Consider the following 19,000-nt stretch of genomic DNA (forward strand, 5'->3'; position numbering starts at 1 on the left):
GTGTTTTAGATATCTGGGAGTGGATCTGGCAGCGGATGGAACCATGGAAGCGGAAGTGGATCATAGGGTGGGGGAGGGGGCGAAAATCCTGGGGGCCTTGAAGAATGTGTGGAAGTCGAGAACATTATCTCGGAAAGCAAAAATGGGTATGTTTGAAGGAATAGTGGTTCCAACAATGTTGTATGGTTTCGAGGCATGGGCTATGGATAGAGTTGTGCGCAGGAGGATGGATGTGCTGGAAATGAGATGTTTGAGGACAATGTGTGGTGTGAGGTGGTTTGATCGAGTGAGTAACGTAAGGGTAAGAGAGATGTGTGGAAATAAAAAGAGCGTGGTTGAGAGAGCAGAAGAGGGTGTTTTGAAGTGGTTTGGGCACATGGAGAGGATGAGTGAGGAAAGATTGACCAAGAGGATATATGTGTCGGAGGTGGAGGGAACAAGGAGAAGAGGGAGACCAAATTGGAGGTGGAAAGATGGAGTGAAAAAGATTTTGTGTGATCGGGGCCTGAACATGCAGGAGGGTGAAAGGAGGGCAAGGAATAGAGTGAATTGGAGCGATTCGGTATACCGGGTATACCGGGGTTGACGTGCTGTCAGTGGATTGAAGCAGGGCATGTGAAGCATCTGGGGTAAACCATGGAAAGCTGTGTAGGTATGTATATTTGCGTGTGTGGACGTATGTATATACATGTGTATGGGGGGGGGGTTGGGCCATTTCTTTCGTCTGTTTCCTTGCGCTACCTCGCAAACGCGGGAGACAGCGACAAAGTATAATAGATATAAATGAATAAAAAAGATGTTCTGGAAGGAGGTAAATAAAGTGCGTAAGACAAGGGAGCAAATGGGAACTTCAGTGAAGGGCGCAAATGGGGAGGAGATAACAAGTAGTGGTGATGTGAGAAGGAGATGGAGTGAGTATTTTGAAGGTTTGTTGAATGTGTTTGATGATAGAGTGACAGATATAGGGTGTTTTGGTCGAGGTGGTGTGCAAAGTGAGAGGGTTAGGGAAAATGATTTGGTAAACAGAGAAGAGGTAGTAAAAGCTTTGCGGAAGATGAAAGCCGGCAAGGCAGCAGTTTTGGATGGTATTGCAGTGGAATTTATTGAAAAAGGGGTGACTGTATTGTTGACTGGTTGGTAAGGTTATTTAATGTACGTATGACTCATGGTGAGGTGCCTGAGGATTGGCGGAATGCGTGCATAGTGCCATTGTACAAAGGCAAAGGGGATAAGAGTGAGTGCTCAAATTACAGAGGTATAAGTTTGTTGAGTATTCCTGTTAAATTATATGGGAGGATATTGATTGAGAGGGTACAGAGCATCAGATTGGGGAAGAGCAGTGTGGTTTCAGAAGTGGTAGAGGATGTGTGGATCAGGAGTTTGCTTTGAAGAATGTATGTGAGAAATACTTAGAAAAGCAAATGGATTTGTATGTAGCATTTATGGATCTGGAGAAGGCATATGATAGAGTTGATAGAGATGCTCTGTGGAAGGTATTAAGAATATATGGTGTGGGAGGCAAGTTGTTAGAAGCAGTGAAAAGTTTTTATCGAGGATGTAAGGCATGTGTACGTGTAGGAAGAGAGGAAAGTGATTGGTTCTCAGTGAATGTAGGTTTGCGGCAGGGGTGTGTGATGTCTCCATGGTTGTTTAATTTGTTTATGGATGGGGTTGTTAGTGAGGTGAATGCAAGAGTTTTGGAAAGAGGGGCAAGTATGAAGTCTGTTGGGGATGAGAGAGCTTGGGAAGTGAGTCAGTTGTTGTTCGCTGATGATACAGCGCTGGTGGCTGATTCATGTGAGAAACTGCAAAAGCTGGTGACTGAGTTTGGTAAAGTGTGTGAAAGAAGAAAGTTAAGAGTAAATGTGAATAAGAGCAAGGTTATTAGGTACAGTAGGGTTGAGGGTCAAGTCAATTGGGAGGTGAGTTTGAATGGAGAAAATCTGGAGGAAGTGAAGTGTTTTAGATATCTGGGAGTGGATCTGGCAGCGGATGGAACCATGGAAGCGGAAGTGGATCATAGGGTGGGGGAGGGGGCGAAAATTCTGGGAGCCTTGAAGAATGTGTGGAAGTCGAGAACATTATCTCGAAAAGCAAAAATGGGTATGTTTGAAGGAATAGTGGTTCCAACAATGTTGTATGGTTGCAAGGCGTGGGCTATAGATAGAGTTGTGCGCAGGAGGATGGATGTGCTGGAAATGAGATGTTTGAGGACAATGTGTGGTGTGAGGTGGTTTGATCGAGTAAGTAACGTAAGGGTAAGAGAGATGTGTGGAAATAAAAAGAGCGTGGTTGAGAGAGCAGAAGAGGGTGTTTTGAAATGGTTTGGGCACATGGAGAGAATGAGTGAGGAAAGATTGACCAAGAGGATATATGTGTCGGAGGTGGAGGGAACGAGGAGAAGAGGGAGACCAAATTGGAGGTGGAAAGATGGAGTGAAAAAGATTTTGTGTGATCAGGGCCTGAACATGCAGGAGGGTGAAAGGAGGGCAAGGAATAGAGTGAATTGGAGCGATGTGGTATACCGGGGTTGACGTGCTGTCAGTGGATTGAATCAAGGCATATGAAGCGTCTGGGGTAAACCATGGAAAGCTGTGTAGGTATGTATATTTGCGTGTGTGGACGTATGTATATATATGTGTATGGGGGTGGGTTGGGCCATTTCTTTCGTCTGTTTCCTTGCGCTACCTCGCAAATGCGGGAGACAGCGACAAAGCAAAAAAAAAAAAAAAAATATATATATATATATATATATATATATATATATATATATATATATGCATCAGATGCATCAGATGCATATATCCTCTTTGTCCTCTATCCTCATGTTCTTAACACTACCTCACTAATATGGGAAATGACAAATATATATGAAATAAAATATATGTGGTTTGATTGACTAAGTAATGAAAGGGTAAAAGATATGTGTGGTAATAAAAAGAGTGGTTGAGAGAGCAGAAGTGGCTTTGTTGAAATGATTTGGACTCGTGAGGATGAGTAAGGAGGATTAACAAAGAGGATGTACGTGTCAAAGATGGAGGGAACGAGGAGAAGTGGGAGACCAAATTGGAGGGGGAAAGATGGAGTGAAAAAGATTTTGAGTGATCGGGGCCTGAACATGCAGGAGGGTGAAAGGCGTGCAAGGAATAGAGTGAATTGGAACGATGTGGTATACTGGGGTCGACATGGTGTCAATGGATTGAACCAGGGCATGTGAAGCATTTGGGGTAAACCATGGAAAGTTCTGTGGGCCCTGGATGTGGAAAGGGAGCTGTGGTTTCGGTGCATTATTACATGACAGCTAGAGACTGAGTGTGAACGAATAGGGCCTTTGTTGTCTTTTCCTAGCACTACCTCACACACATGAGGGGGAAGGATGTTGTTATTCCATGTGTGGCGGGATGGCGATGGGAATGAATAAAGGCAGACAGTATGAATTATGTACATGGGTATATATGTATATGTCTGTGTGTGTATATATATGTATACGTTGAGATGTATAGGTATGTATATGTTGGTGTGTGTGGACGTGTATGTATATACATGTGTATGTGGGTGGGTTGGGCCATTCTTTCGTCTGTTTCCTTGCACTACCTCGCTGGCGCGGGAGACGGTGGCGGGGCAAAGTGAATAAATAGATAAATATATATAGGGGAGAAAGAATACTTCCCATGTATTCCCTGCATGTCGTAGAAGGCGACTAAAAGGGAAGGGAGCGGGGGGCTGGAAATCCTCCCCTCTCATTTTTTTTTAAATTTTCCAAAAGAAGGAACAGAGAAGGGGGCCATATGAGGATATTCCCTCAAAGGCCCAGTCCTCTGTTCTTAACGCTACCTCGCTAATGCGGGAAATGGCGAATAGTATGAAAAAAAAAAAAAAAAAATATATATATATATAGCCGGGGGCTAGAACCCTTGCCTCCTTCTACTTTAACTTTGTAAAAGGGGGAACAGAATTAGAAGTTACGCGGTGTGTGCTCATCCTCCTCAAAGGCTCAGACTGGGGTGTCTAAATATGTATGGATGTAACTAAGATGAGAAAAAAAGGAGAGATATGTAGTATGATTAAGGAAAGGAACATGGATGTTTTGGCTCTGAGTGAAACGAAGCTTAAGGGTAAAGGGGAAGATTGATTTGGGAATATCTCGGGATTAAAGTCAGGGGTTAGTGAGAAGACGAGAGCAAGGGAAGGAGTAGCACTACTGAAACATGAGTGGTGGGAGTATGTGATAGATTGTAAGAAAGTAAACTCTAGATTGATGTGGATAAAACTAAAATGGGTGATTATTGGTGCATATGCACCTGGGCATGAGAAGAAAGATCATGAGAGGCAAGTGTTTTGGGAGCAGCTGAGTGAGTGTGTTAGTGGTTTTGATGCACGAGACTGGGTTATAGTGATGGCTGATTTGAATGCAAAGGTGATGAATGTGGCAGTTGAGGGAATAATTGGTATAAATGGGGTGTTCAGTGTTGTAAATGGAAGTGGTGAAGTGCTAGTAGATTTATGTGCTGATATGCTGAAAAAGGACTGGTGATTGGGAATACTTGCTTTAAAAAGAGAGATATACATAAGTATAGAGAGCATTATTGGATTATGTGTTAATTGATAGGTGTGCAAAAGAGAGACTTTTGGATGTTAATGTGCTGAGAGGTGCAAATGGAGGGAAGTCTGATCATTATCTTGTGGAGGCGAAGGTGAAGATTTGTAGAGGTTTTCAGAAAAGAAGAATGTTGGGGTGAAGAGAGTGGTGAGAGTAAGTGAGCTTGGGAAGTAGACTTGTGTGAGGTAGTACCAGGAGAGACTGAGTAATGAATGGAAAAAGGTGAGAACAAAGGAGATAAGGCGAGTGGTGGAGGAATGGAATGTATTTAGGGAAGCAGTGATTGCTTACACAAAAGATGCTTGTGGAATGAGAAGCGTGGGAGGTGGTCAGATTAGAAAGAGTAGTGAGTGGTGGAATGAAGAAGTAAGATTATTAGTGAAAGAGAAGAGAGAGGCATTTGGACGATTTTTGCAGGGAAATAATGCAAATGAGTGGGAGATGTATAAAAGAAAGATGCATGAGGTCAAGAGAAAGGTGGAAAAGGTGAAAAAGAGGGCAAATGAGAGTTGGGGTGAGAGAGTATCATTGAATTTAAGGGAGAATAAAAAGATGTTTTGGATGGAGGTAAAGAAAGTGCGTAAGACAAGGGAACAAATGAGAACTTTAGTTAAGGGGGCTAATGGGGAGGTGATAACACGTAGTGATGATGTGAGTAGGAGATGGAATAAGTACTTTGAAGGTTTGTTGAATGTGTTTGATGGTAGAGTGGCAGATATAGGGTGTTTTGGTCGAGGTGGTGTGCAAAGTGAGAGGGTTAGGGAGAATGATTTGGTAAACAGAGAAGAGGTAGTAAGAGCTTTGCAGAAGATGAAAGCCAGCAAGGCAGCAGGTTTGGATGGTATTGCAGTGGAATTTATTGAAAAAGGGGGGTGACTGTGTTCTTGACTGGTTGGTAAGGTTATTTAATGTATGTATGACTCATGATGAGGTGCCTGAGGATTGGCAGAATGCTTGCATAGTGCCAATACACGAAGGAAAAGGGGATAAAGTTGAGTGCTCAAATTACAGAGGTATAAGTTTGTAGAGTATTCCTGGTAAATTATATGGGAGGGTATTGATTGAGAGGGTGAAGGTATGTACAGAGTATCAGACTGGGGAAGAGGAGTGTGGTTTCAGAAGTGGTAGATGATGTGTGGATCAGGTATTTGCTTTGAAGAATGTATTTGAGAAATACAGAAAGGAAATGGATTTGTATGTAGTTTTGATGGATCTGGAGAAGGCATATGATAGAGTTGATAGAGATGCTCTGTGGAAGGTATTAAGAATATATGGTGTGGGAGGCAAGTTGTTTTAAGCGGTGACAAGTTTTTACCGAGGATATAAGGCATATGTACGAGTAGGAAGAGAGGAAAGTGATTGGTTCTCAGTGAATGTAGGTTTGTGGCAGGGGTGCATGATGTCTCCATGGTTGTTTAATATGTTTATGGATGGGGTTGTTAGGGAGGTGAATGCAAGAGTTTTGGAAAGAGGGGCAAGTATGCAGTCTGTTGTGGATGAGAGAGCTTGGGAAATGAGTCAGTTGTTGTTTGCTGATGTTACAGAGCTGGTGGCTGATTCGAGTGAGAGACTGCAGAAGCTGGTTACTGAGCTTGGTAAAGTGTGTGAGAGAAGAAAGCTGAGAGTAAATGTGAATAAGAGCAAGGTTATTAGGTATAGTAGGGTTGAGGGACAAGTCATTTGTGAGGTAATTTTGAATGGAGAAAAAGTGGAGGAAGTAAAGTGTTTTAGATATCTTGGTGTGGATTTGGCAGCAGATGTAACCATGGAAGCGGAAGTGTCATAGGGTGGGGAAGGGGCAAAATTTCTGGGAGCATTGAAACGTGTGGAAGGCGAGAACATTATCTCGGAAAGCAAAAATGGATATGTTTGAAGGAATAGTGGTTTCGAGAATGTTATATGGTTGGAAGGCGTGGGCTATAGATAGAGTTGTGCAGATGAGGGTGGATGTGCTGGAAATGAGGTGTTTGAAGACAATATGTGGTGTGAGGTGGTTTGATGGAGTAAGTAATGGTAAGAGAGATGTGTGTTGGTAAAAAGAGTGTGGTTGAGAGAGCAGAAGAGGGTGTTTTGAAATGGTTTGGTCACATGGAGAGAATGATTGAGGAAAGATTGACCAAGAGGATATATGTGCCAGAGGTGGAGGGAACGAGAAGTGGGAGACCGAATTGGAGGTGGAAAGATGGAGTGAAAAAGATTTTGAGTGATTGGGGCCTGAACATGCAGGAGGGTGAAAGGAGTTCAAGGAATAGAGTGAATTGGAACAATGTGGTATACCAGGGTTGACGTGCTGTCAGTGGATTTAACCAGGACATGTAAAGCCTCTGGGGTAAACCATGGAAAGTTTTGTGGGGCCTGGATGTGGAAAGGGAGCTGTTGTTTTGGTGCATTATACATGACAGATATAGCCTGAGTGTGAACGAATGTGGCTTTTGTTGTCTTTTCCTAGTGCTACCTCGCACACATGTGGGGGGAGGGGGTTGTCATTTCATGTGTGGCCATGTGGCGACTGAAATGAAGAAGGGCAGACTATGAATTATGTACATGTGTATATATGTATATGTGTGTATATATATATATGTATACGTTGAGATGTATAGGTATCTATATGTGCGTTTGTTGATGTGTGTGTATATATATGTGTATGTGGATGGGTTGGGCCATTCTTTCGTCTGTTTCCTTGCACTACCTCACTGACACGGGAGACGGCGAGAAAGCATAATGAAAAGAAAAATGATATATATGTGTATGTGTGTGTGTGTGTGTATGTTATTGGATGTGTTTATGTTCGTCAGTTTCTTGGCTGCAATTTTGTAATGTGGAAAACAGTGATCAGGTATAAATAATAGAATATTTATATATACTGTTTTTGCTTTAAAAAAAGTCCTTTTCCAACAGCTAGTACTGGTAAGAAAAGCAGTGTTCCTAATGATACAGCAAATCTAGAGTTGGGAAGTCATGCTGAAAATGCTGTTGCCAGCATGCCTGAGGATCTAGTTCCTACATGCAAAAAATCTGAAGATTCTGAAGTACAGTCCCTTACAGTAAACAGTACAAGCAACAAAGCATCAGATGCTTCTGAACCTAACAAAGAAATTGACTTTGAACAAGGACTTGAAAGTGAAACTCCCAGTAAAGGCTCAGAAAGGTATGAAGATACTCGAGCTCAAATCAAGAAGAAGAGAAAGGAAATTATATTATCATCATCTGCAACAGAGGAGGCCCAGGTGCAGTATCTTTGAGTGGAAGTGTTTGTTCTTGTAAAGATTACCTAACTATTTTTCCCCTTCTCTTTGTATATAAGCCAAACAGCAAGTCAAAGACGATAGCTTAAAGGTATCATCTAGGTTTTGTGTTGGACAACATAGTTTATGGAAAACTTATAGAACTTCAGTACAAGTAGTGTTGGTAGTTGGCAGTTAACAGAATACATTAACAAAGATCTTAACATTTTTTCAAAGTGTGTCAGTAGATGCAACCACCTCACCTCAGGCCCTCTGAACTTGACAAGCAACAGGAAGTTCTTGTCCGAGCAAATTTTTATGCCACTGGACATTTTATTAGACTAAGTACTGAAAGATGGATGGTAAGACAACATTCTATGAGTCAGGATTAGACTACTATGTAGCCTTCACACAACAGGACAGAGAGAGACATTGGTTTAAGGTGTCTTGAGTCTTAGTAAATTTGTTAGGTTGGTGTATGTGATGAGAATGGAGCTGTCAGAAAAAGTAACAAATTACATTTTTTTTCATAGTTTCCAAGGTTCAGCATGTGCTTAGTGACATCATCTTATAAGTATATTTTTGAAGTCATGTAGAGAGATTTCACTGACCAAATGGGATATGTCATTTAGCACCCATTGTCCACAGGCTTGGATTGATGATACAGTAAGGATTTTCATCTTTAGCAGCAAGTTTATGGGGGATGAGTATGTTATTATATTGGATCTTCCAGTTTGATTGTGGTTACTTGCATGACCCAGAACTGAGGAGACCCTGCTTATGATCAATATGTTTCAGAGCATTTGGGGACAGCACTTGTTTTTCCCTCTTTTAAACACTTTTTTAGAGTATCACATGCAATTAGAAGTAATTATGTGGGGGAAGTAGCCTCTCACCTCTGTCATAAATAGTTCAAAAGCTGAAAATAGAGTTCCTATAAACACCCTAGGCTGCTGATATCTAGCATCATCCCTCTGTGTTCCAGTTGTTGCCTTTTTTAGCATCCCTGTTATAACTATGAAGAAAGATCTTTTGAAGCTAAGGCTCATGTTTTTTATTAAGCTGCTAGTAGGTGAAAGACACTTATGGCCTCATTATCAAACTTTGGGTGCAGGGCCCAGAATTCATTCCCCAGGGAAAGGTGCGGGGACCCCCTCATTCTTCTAACATATAATTAAACTTTTATAGCAGGCCTTGGTATGTCCAAACGAATGGAAGGCTAATGTCATCGTGCAGTTGGTATATGTGACACTGGTTTGTTTACATTTGAAGGCACAGTTTTTCAATAAGACAACTCCACTCAGTGCTTACTCATCTAAAAATGAACATAAATTGTTGGTGTAGATTCTCATATATTGGAATCATGGAAGCATGCTGGCAAAATAATAGTTGGTATGCTGGGATTGACGTGCTGTCAGTCGACTGAACCAGGGCACGTGAAACGTCTGTGGGACCTGGATGCAGATAGGGAGCTGTGGTTTGGTGCATTACACATGACAGCTAGAGACTGATGTGAATGAATGTAGCATTTTTTGTCCTTCCCTGGCGCTACCTCAGAGATAGGAGGGGGGGATGCTATTTCCTGTGTGGCAGGGTGGCAATAGGAATGGATGAAGGCAAGTATGAATATGTACATGAGTATATATGTACATGTCCGTCTATGTTATTTATTTATTTATTTATTTTGCTTTTTCGCTGTCTCCTGCATTAGCAAGGTAGCGCAAGGAAAGAGACAAAAGAATGGCCCAACCCACCCACATACACATGTATATACATACACGTCCACACACACAAATATACATACCTATACATCTCTATGTATACATATATGTCCACACACAGACATATACATATATACACATGTTCATAATTCATACTGTCTGCCTTTATTCATTCCCATCGCCACCTCGCCACACATGTATATGTATATGTATGGTAGAGGATGTATGGATCAGGTGTTTGCTTTGAAGAATGTATGTGAGAAAGTCTTAGAAAAGCAAATGGATTTGTATGTAGCATTTATGGATCTGGAGAAGGCATATGATAGAGTTGATAGAGATGATCTTTGGAAGGTATTAAGAATATATGGTTTGGGAGGCAAGTTGTTAGAGGCAGTGAAAATTTTTTTTTGAGGGTGTAAGGCATGTGTACGTGTAGTGAGAGAGGAAAGTGAGTGGTTCTCAGTGAATGTCGATTTGTGGCAGGGGTGCGTGATGTCTCCATGGTTGTTTAATTTGTTTATGGCTGGGGTTGTTAGGGAGGTGAATGCAAGAGTTTTGGAGAGAGGGGCAAGTATGCAGTCTGATGTAGATGAGAGAGCTTGGGAAGTGAGTCAGTTGTTGTTTGCTGACGGTACAATGCTGGTGGCTGATTCATGTGAGAAACTGCAGAAGCTGGTTACTGAGTTTGGTAAAGTGTGTGAAAGAAGAAAGTTGAGAGTAAATGTGAATAAGAGCAAGGTTATTAGGTACAGTATGGTTGAGGGACAAGTCATTTGGGAGGTAAGTTTGAATGGAGAAAAACTGGAGGAAGTGAAGTGTTTTAGATATCTGGAAGTGGATTTGGCAGTGGATGGAACCATGGAAGCTGAAGTCATAGGGTGGGGGAGGGGGCAAAAGTTCTGGGAGCGTTCAAAAATGTGTGGAAGGCGAGAACATCATCTTGGAAAGCAAAAGTGGTTTTGTTTGAAGGAATAGTGGTTCTGAGAATGTAATATGGTTGCGAGGCGTGGGCTATAGATAGAGTTGTGCGGAGGAAGGTGGATGTGCTGGAAATGAGATGTTTGAAGACAATATGTGGTGTGAGGTGGTTTGATGTTGTAAGTAATGAAAGGGTAAGAGAGATGTGTGGTAATAAAAAGAGTGTGTTTGAGAGAGCAGAAGAGGGTGTGTTGAAATGGTTTGTTCACATGTAGAGAATGAGTGAGGAAAGATTAACAAAGAGGTATATATTTGTATGTGTGTATATGTATATACGTTGAGATGTATAGGTATTTATATGTTCGTGTGTGGGCGTGTATGTATATACATGTGTATGTGGGTGGGTTGGGCCATTCTTTCGTCTGTTTCCTTGCACTACCTTGCTAACACAGGAGACAGCGATAAAGTATGATAAGTTTTTATCGAGGATGTAAGGCATGTGTATGAGTAGGAAGAGAGGAAAGTGATTGGTTCCCTCTGAATGTTGGTTTGCGGCAGGGATGCATGATGTCTCCATGTTTGTTTATGAATGGGGTTGTTAGGGAGGTGAATGCAAGAGTTTTGGAGAGAGTATGCAGTCTGTTGTGGATGAGAAAGCTTGGAAAGTGAGTCACTTGTTGTTTGCTGATGATAATGCGCTGGTGGCTGATTTGGGTGAGAAACGGCAGAAACTGGTGACTGAGTTAGGTAAAGTTTGTGAAAGAAGAAAGCTGAGAGTAAATGTGAATAAGAGCAAGGTTATTAGGTTCTGTAGGGTTGAGGGACAAGTCAATTGGGAGGTAAGTTTGAATGAGAAAAATTGGAAGAAGTGAAGTGTTTCAGATATCTGGGTGTGGATTTGGCAGCGGATGGAACCATGGAAGTGAAAGTGAGTCACAGGATGGGGGATGGGTCGAAGGTTCTGGGAGCGTTGAAGAATGTGTGGAAGGCAGAAACTTTATCTCGGAAAGCAAAAATGGGTATGTTAGAAGGAATATTGGTTCCAACAATGTTATGTGGTTGCAAGGCATGGGCTATGGATAGGGTTGTGCGGATAAGAGTGAATGTGTTGGAAATGAGATGTATGAGATGGTTCGATCGAGTAAGTAATGAAAGGGTAAGAGAGATGTGTGGTAATAAAACGAGTGTGGTTGAGAGAGCAGAAGAGTGTGTATTGAAATGGCTTGGTCACTTGGAGAGAGTGAGTGAGGAAAGATTGACAAAGAGGATATATGTGTCAGAGGTGGAGGGAACGAGGAGAAGTGGGAGACCAAATTGATGATGGTAGAATGGAGTGAAAAAGATTTTGAGCGATTGGGGCCTGAACATACAGGAGGGTGAAAGGTGTGCAAGGAAAGAGTGAACTGGAATGATGCGGTATAATGGGGTTGACGTGCTGTCAATGGATTGAACAAGGGTCTGTGGAGTGTCTGGGATAAACCATGGAAAGTTTTGTGGGGCCTGGATGTGGAAAGGGAGCTGTGGTTTTGGTGCATTGCATGACAGCTAGAGGCTGAGTGTGAACGAATGTGGCCTTTGTTGTCTCTTTCTAGTGCTACTTCATGCGCATGCAGGGGGAGGGGGGGGTATCATTTCAAGTGTGGCAGGGTGGTGACGGGAATGGATGAAGGCAGCAAGTATGAATGTGTACATATGTATTTATATGTATGTCTGCGTATGTATATGTATGTATACGTTGAAATGTATAGTTGTGTATATGTGCATGTGTGGGCATTCATGTATATACATGTGTATGTGGGTGGGTTGGGCCATTCTTTCGTATGTTTCTTTGCACTACCTCACTAACGTGGGAGACAGCGACAAAGTATATTAAGAAAAAGTGTCTAGAATGCAATAACAGTAAAAGAGAAACGTATGTTATAAATTGTTGGTAGAATAATGCGTAAGTCCTTAAGAAAAAAGTTGACATTTTTGTAAAAATGCCTTAGAACCTTGATGTAATAAACTCTTAGAATATTTCATTAGGTGCTTAGATATTATGGTAAAAGTGTAGGCCAAGTGAAAATTGCTAAGTAAAATTTGTCTGGGGACTCGGCATCAATATAGTTTCAGATGGTCTCAAAAGATTCTGAATCAGGTGCAGGAGGTTTGAAATTGTGACTTTTTTCTCTTATTAAAAAAAGTGAGGGGCATGATTATTGTTACATCCTACCTCCACCCCTTACACATTAATGGGTGTATAATCAGTCCATAGGCCCATTAAAACAGATACCTCTGTTTTAACAGCTTCTGTTAACAGAGAGATTTGGGCGAGACACAGATTCCCTTAAAATCTGGTTAACATCTCCTGACAGCTGACGGCCGTAATGATATCTAACTATTCCCTCTTTCTCAGTTTGGTCAAATGCCAAACGTAGATAAAAAAAATAAACATGGCTTTCTCTCCTAACATAAATGATACTATATATCCATGATACATAGATTTCTCTCTAAGGAATAGCCATAAGGGGAAGATGTGATACAAGGCTGTTAGTAAATGTATAATGTAATCTGTAAACATCTCAGTCATTTCAAACCCATATGTTATCTAACTGAGGCCAATGAATTTGCCAGAATGATGTTAAGTATGTTTAACTTAGATATTCTAACTGTTTTATAGTGATTGTGCTCCATTATTTCCCCTAGGTTGAAGCATTTTTACTCCTTCATGAAGAAAATGGTGGTATTCTTGACCTTCTTCAGCAGTTTCTGCTGATCCTTATGAAACAACATCAAAAAGTATGGCCTATCACAGCAGCTAAAATATTTACTGAAATGTATCCTCGTGTCAGGTAAGCTACGTTTATTTTGCAAGAATTGGTGATTTTACCAAAGTACGCCCATTATATATGTATACCCATTATACTGATTAGGAGCCTTCTTGAAAAGTTGTCTCTTGAGCAGAATTCTCTTTTTCTCTCTGGATTCCATTTGATTATTGCAAATGTGTTCATACAGAAAACATTTTTAACCCAAAAACAAAATGGAAACAGAACTTTGAAAGAATGTACAGGACCCTTTTTAAGCATTTTAGATATCTTTTTTATACTTGATTGCCATTTCCTGTGTTATTACTAGGACACAGATGAAGAAAGATCCATCCCCCTCACATATACATATACAGGAACACCACCAATTTTCCGGCACTCTTGGTTCTAAAGCCTTGTCAGGTGAACCATTTTGCCGGACCAACAGTGGTCACAATAATAATTCATCAACACCCCTCTAACCCACTAATCATACATCTCCTATGTGTCTAAAGTATACCATGGACTGCCAGAAATCTAAATTAAATGTTAAATGTTTAAGCACCCTAAGATGGTAAGTCTGTCCTTTTATTGTTTGAATCCAGTGGCATACCTAGGGTATGGCAGGTAGGGCAGGTGCCCTGGGTGCCACTTGAAGGGAGGCGCCTGTGGCGTAATGGCGTCCTGGATCCAAACAATGATTCAGATCTCAAAGATTTAGATTTCTTGACCATGAAAACATGTCTTTGGCATTTGGAATCACATTAATATCAGTATTAGTTCAATAGTTATTCACAAAAATTCATATTTCCGTAATGGTGTCCTGGATCCAGACAATGATTTGGATCACTCCCAAAATCTAATCAATGGGTCCTTGTGTTATTTCTGACTTTCCCTGAAAATTTCATCAAAATTTTTTCGTAACTTTTGTTATGAAAACAAACGCTAGTAAAAACATAATTTCCTTGGCAGAGGTAATAAAAATAAGAAATGTTGGTGTCATATGTTTGGACAGGGGCGCAATTTCAGTGCTTGCCATAGGCGCTATTTCCCCTAGATATGCCCCTGTTTGAATCCTGTGGGGTCTTCTTCATCTTCTGTTTTTAGTGTTTTCCTAGGTGTGCATCGCCAGAATAATGTAGTTTCATATGTGTTAAACACCTGCTTAGGATGGAGGTGCTCGTCAGCTACTCGGCAGCTCCTTTGTGGTTTGCAGACCACTTTTCTCTGCACACTTTATTCATGGAAATTCCTTGACGCTTCTTGAATCTTTGAAGCCATCCTTCACTATAGTCATGCTCATGTTGTAATTTAAGTTCTTTATGGAACAATTTATCCTGGTCCATTATCTTGCTACCTGACAAGTCCACTCCATCACTCCGACGCTGTCAAAACCATTCTGTCATCACTCGATCGTGCTCAGAACTCTTACCATCTTTCATAGTTTTTCTAATTGTCATTTGCTTCTTGGAATTGCTTTCTGCATAGAATTTCTATATTTTCTCCCTTTGCTTTATATCATAAACAGTTGATGGACTAATACTGTAGATGTCACACAGCTTACGCACCGAAACACCACAGTCCATTATTTTCAACAGTTCATCTTGAATCGATATGGACTGGTGTTTATGTTTGACACCATGACTGACACTCTCATATGTCTTAGAAACCATAGCTAGGGTTAAATTTAAGCAAAATAAGCTAAGAATCTCCACCAACGAGTGCAATGTAAAGAATGTAAGTAAGCGAGCCCTACACACAATGCCACCTGTGGCCACCCAGTAAACTAGTCTGGTGGCTGAGATAATTTTAAGTTCCCTCATGTAATTTTGTCCGGACTAAAGGAGGTGCCAAACCATCAGTTGCCGGAAAATTGGTGGTATACCTGTATATGAATATGTGGTCACATGTATCAGTATACACATGTATATACATATGTACATATGTATATGTCTGTGTGTGTATATATATATATATATGTATACGTTGAGATGTATAGGTATGTGTATGTGTGTGTGTGGATGTGTATGTATATATATGTGTATGTGGGTGGGTTGGGCAATTTCTTTTGTCTGTTTCCTTGCGCTACCTCGCTAACATGGGAGACTGCGACAAAGTTTAATAACATATCAGTGTACATGTACATACATATACACCCCCCTCTCTGACATACATCTGAGATCTGTTCTAACTGTCTGGTTGGATCTCGAAATGGACGTAACTCGGATGCAAGTCAGCATGGCGTGTAAAATTTGTATACCTTTACAGCATTGTTTTATCCTTCTCAATTTCTATCATGATTATCTCTTTTTTTATTAACCAGCCTTATTATATGATTCTCTAATTTTTTTTACATTTTATTTAAGATTCTTTAGTTCATATTTCATTATTTTTATTTTTCTATTTTTCCTAGTCGTATGTATGGATGGTCATAAATCGAATAGTTCGTAAGTAGGGGATTAGGTGTATATACTTTCAGGCTAGAAACCCTCCCCTCCTTGTATTTATCTTTCTAAAAGGGGAAACAGAAGAAGGAGTCACGCGGGGAGTGCTCATCCTCCTCGAAGACTCAGATTGGGGTGTCTAAATGTGTGTGGATGTAACCAAGATGAGGAAAAAGGAGAGATAGGTAGCATGTTTGAGAAAAGGAACCTGGATGTTTTGGCTCTGAGTGAAACGAAGCCTATGGGGAAAGGGGAAGAGTGGTTTGGGAATGTCTTGTGAGTAAAGTCAGGGGTTAGTGAGAGGACAAGAGCAAGGGAAGGACTAGCACTACTCCTGAAACAGGAGTGGTGGGAGTATGTGATAGAGTGTAAGAAAGTAAACTCTAGATTGATATGGGTAAAACTGAAAGTGGATGGAGAGAGATGGGTGATTATTGGTGCATATACACCTGGGCATGAGAAGAAAGATCAGGAGAGGCAAGTGTTTTGGGAGCAGCTGAGTGAGTGTGTTAGTAGTTTTGATGCACGAGACCGGGTTATAGTGATGGGTGATTTGAATGCAAAGGTAAGTAATGTGGAAGTTGAGAGAATATTTAGTGTACATGAGGTGTTCAGTGTTGTAAATAAAAATGGTGAACAACTTGTAGATTTATGTGCTGAAAAAGGACTGGTGATTGGGAATACCTGGTTTAAAAAGAGAGATATACATAAGTTTAGGTATGTAAGTAGGAGAGATGGCCAGAGAGCGTCATTGGTTTACGTGTTAATTGAGAGACGCACGAAAGAGAGACTTTTGTATGTTCATGTGCTGAGAGGTGCAACTTGGAGGGATGTCTGATCATTATCTTGTGGAGGCGAAGGTGAAGTTTCGTAGAGGTTTTCAGAAGAGAGAATGTTGGGGTGAAGAGAGTGGTGAGAGTAAGTGAGCTTGGGAAGGAGACTTGTGTGAGGAAGTACCAGGAGAGAATGAGTACAGAATGGAAAAAGGTGAGAACAAAGGAGGTAAGGGGAGTGGGGGAGGAATGGGATGTATTTAGGGAAGCAGTGATGGCTTGCGCAAAAGATGCTTGTGGCATGAGAAGCGTAGGAGGTGGGCAGATTAGAAAGGGTAGTGAGTGGTGGGATGAAGAAGTAAGATTGTTAGTGAAAGAGAGGAGACAGGCATTTGGATGATTTTTGCAGGTAAATAATGCAAATGAGTGGGAGATGTATAAAAGAAAGAGGCAGGAGGTCAAAAGAAAGGTGCAAGAGGGCAAATGAGAGTTGGGGTGAGAGAGTATCATTAAATTTTTTGGAGAATAAAAAGATGTTTTGGAAGGAGGTAAATAATGTGCATAAGACAAGGGAGCAAATGGTAACTTCAGTGAATGGGGCTAATGGGGAGGTGATAACAAGTAGTGGTGATGTGAGAAAGAGATGGAGTGAGTATTTTCAAGGTTTGTTGAATGTGTTTGATGATAGAGTGGCAGATATAAGGTGTTTTGGTCGAGGTGGTGTGCAAAGTGAGAGGGTTAGGGAGAATGATTTGGTAAACAGAGAAGAGGTAGTAAAAGCTTTGCGGAAGATGAAAGCCGGCAAGGCAGCGGGTTTGGATGGTATTGCAATGGGATTTATTAAAAAGGGTGTGACTGTATTGTTGACTGGTTGGGAAGGTTATTTAATGTAGGTATGACTCATGGTGAGGTGCCTGAGGCTTGGCGGAATGGGTGCATAGTGCCATTGTACAAAGGCAAAGGGGATAAAGTGAGTGCTCAAAATACAGAGGTGTAAGTTTGTTCAGTATTCCTGGTAAATTATATGGGAGGGTATTGATTGAGAGGGTGAAGGCATGTACAGAGCATCAGATTGGGGAAGAGCAGTGTGGTTTCAGAAGTGGTAGATGATGTGTGGATCAGGTGTTTGCTTTGAAGAATGTATGTGAGAAATACTTAGAAAAGCAAATAGATTTGTATGCAGCATTTATGGATCTAGAGAAGGCATATGATGGAGTTGATAGAGATGCTCTGTGGAAGGTATTAAGAATGTATGGTGTGGGAGGCAAGTTATTAGAAGTAGTGAAAAGTTTTTATCGAGAATGTAAGGCATGTGTACGTGTAGGAAGAGAGGAAAAAGATTGGTTCTCAGTGAATGTAGGTTTGCAGCAGGGATGTGTGATGTCTCCATGGTTGTTTAATTTGTGTATGGATGGGTTGTTAGGGAGGTGACTGCAAGAGTTTTGGAAAGAGGGGCAAGTATGCAGTCTGTTGGGGATGAGAGAGCTTGGGAAGTGAGTCAGTTGTTGTTCGCTGATGATACAGCGCTGGTGGCTGATTCGTGTGAGAAACTTACAAAGCTGGTGACTGAGTTTGTTAAAGTGTGTGAAAGAAGAAAGCTGAGAGTAAATGTGGATAAGAGCAAGGTTATTAGGTATAGTAGGGTTGAGGGACAAGTCATTTGAGAGGTAAATTTGAATGGAGAAAAAGTGGAGGAAGTGAAGTGTTTTAGATATCTGGGAGTAGATTTGGCAGTGGATGGAACCATAGAAGCGGAAGTGAATCATAGGATGGGGGAGGGTGTGAAAGTTCAGGGAGTGTTGAAGAATGTGTGGAAGTCGAGAACATTATCTCGGAAAGCAAAAATGGCTATGTTTGAAGGAATAGTGGTTCCAACAATGTTATATGGTTGTGAGGCATGGGCTATAAATAGAGTTGTGTGGAAGAGGGTGGATGAGCTGGAAATAAGATGTTTGAGGACAGTATGTGGTGTGAGGTGGTTTGATCGAGTAAATGATAATAGGGTAAGAGAGATGTTTGGTAATAAAAAGAGTGTCGTTGAGAGAGCAGAAGAGTGTGTTTTGAAATGGTTTGGTCACATGGAGAGAATGAGTGAGGAAAGATTGACCAAGAGGATATATGTGTCGGAAGTGGAGGGAATGAGGAGAAGTGGGAGACCAAATTGGAGGTGGAAAGATGTATTGAAAAAGATTTTGAGTGATCGGGGCCTGAACATGCAGGAGAGTGAAAGGCGTGCAAGGAATAGAGTGAATTAGAGCGATATAGTATACCGGGGTTAACGTGCTGTCAATGAGTTGAACCAGGGCATGTGAAGCGTCTGGGGTAAACCATGGAAAGTTGTGTGGGGCCTGGATGTGGAAAGGGAGCTGTGGTTTTGGCGCATTATTACATGACAGATAGAGAGTGAGTGTGAACGGATGTGGCCTTTGTCATCTTTTCCTAGTACTACCTCGCACACATGAGGGGGGAGGGGTTTGTAATTTCATGTGTGGCGGGGTGGCGATGGGAATGAATAAAGGCAGCCAGTATGAATT

General features: G+C 41.3%; 1 protein-coding gene across 4 annotated transcripts in view; it reads left to right on the plus strand.

Annotated features, from left to right (window-relative positions):
- The window catches only part of LOC139750902 (uncharacterized), a 465,731-nt gene that overhangs the window by 208,931 nt on the left and 237,800 nt on the right, over positions 1-19,000 (plus strand). For all 4 annotated transcript variants that reach the window (XM_071665783.1, XM_071665785.1, XM_071665781.1 and 1 more), the window contains exons 9-10: positions 7,499-7,827; positions 13,149-13,294. In XM_071665783.1, coding sequence (XP_071521884.1) covers positions 7,499-7,827; positions 13,149-13,294 — 475 coding nt within the window. The remainder of the gene's footprint in view (positions 1-7,498; positions 7,828-13,148; positions 13,295-19,000) is intronic.

Source organism: Panulirus ornatus, chromosome 10 (assembly GCF_036320965.1).
Source record: "Panulirus ornatus isolate Po-2019 chromosome 10, ASM3632096v1, whole genome shotgun sequence".
NCBI lineage: Eukaryota > Metazoa > Arthropoda > Malacostraca > Decapoda > Palinuridae > Panulirus > Panulirus ornatus.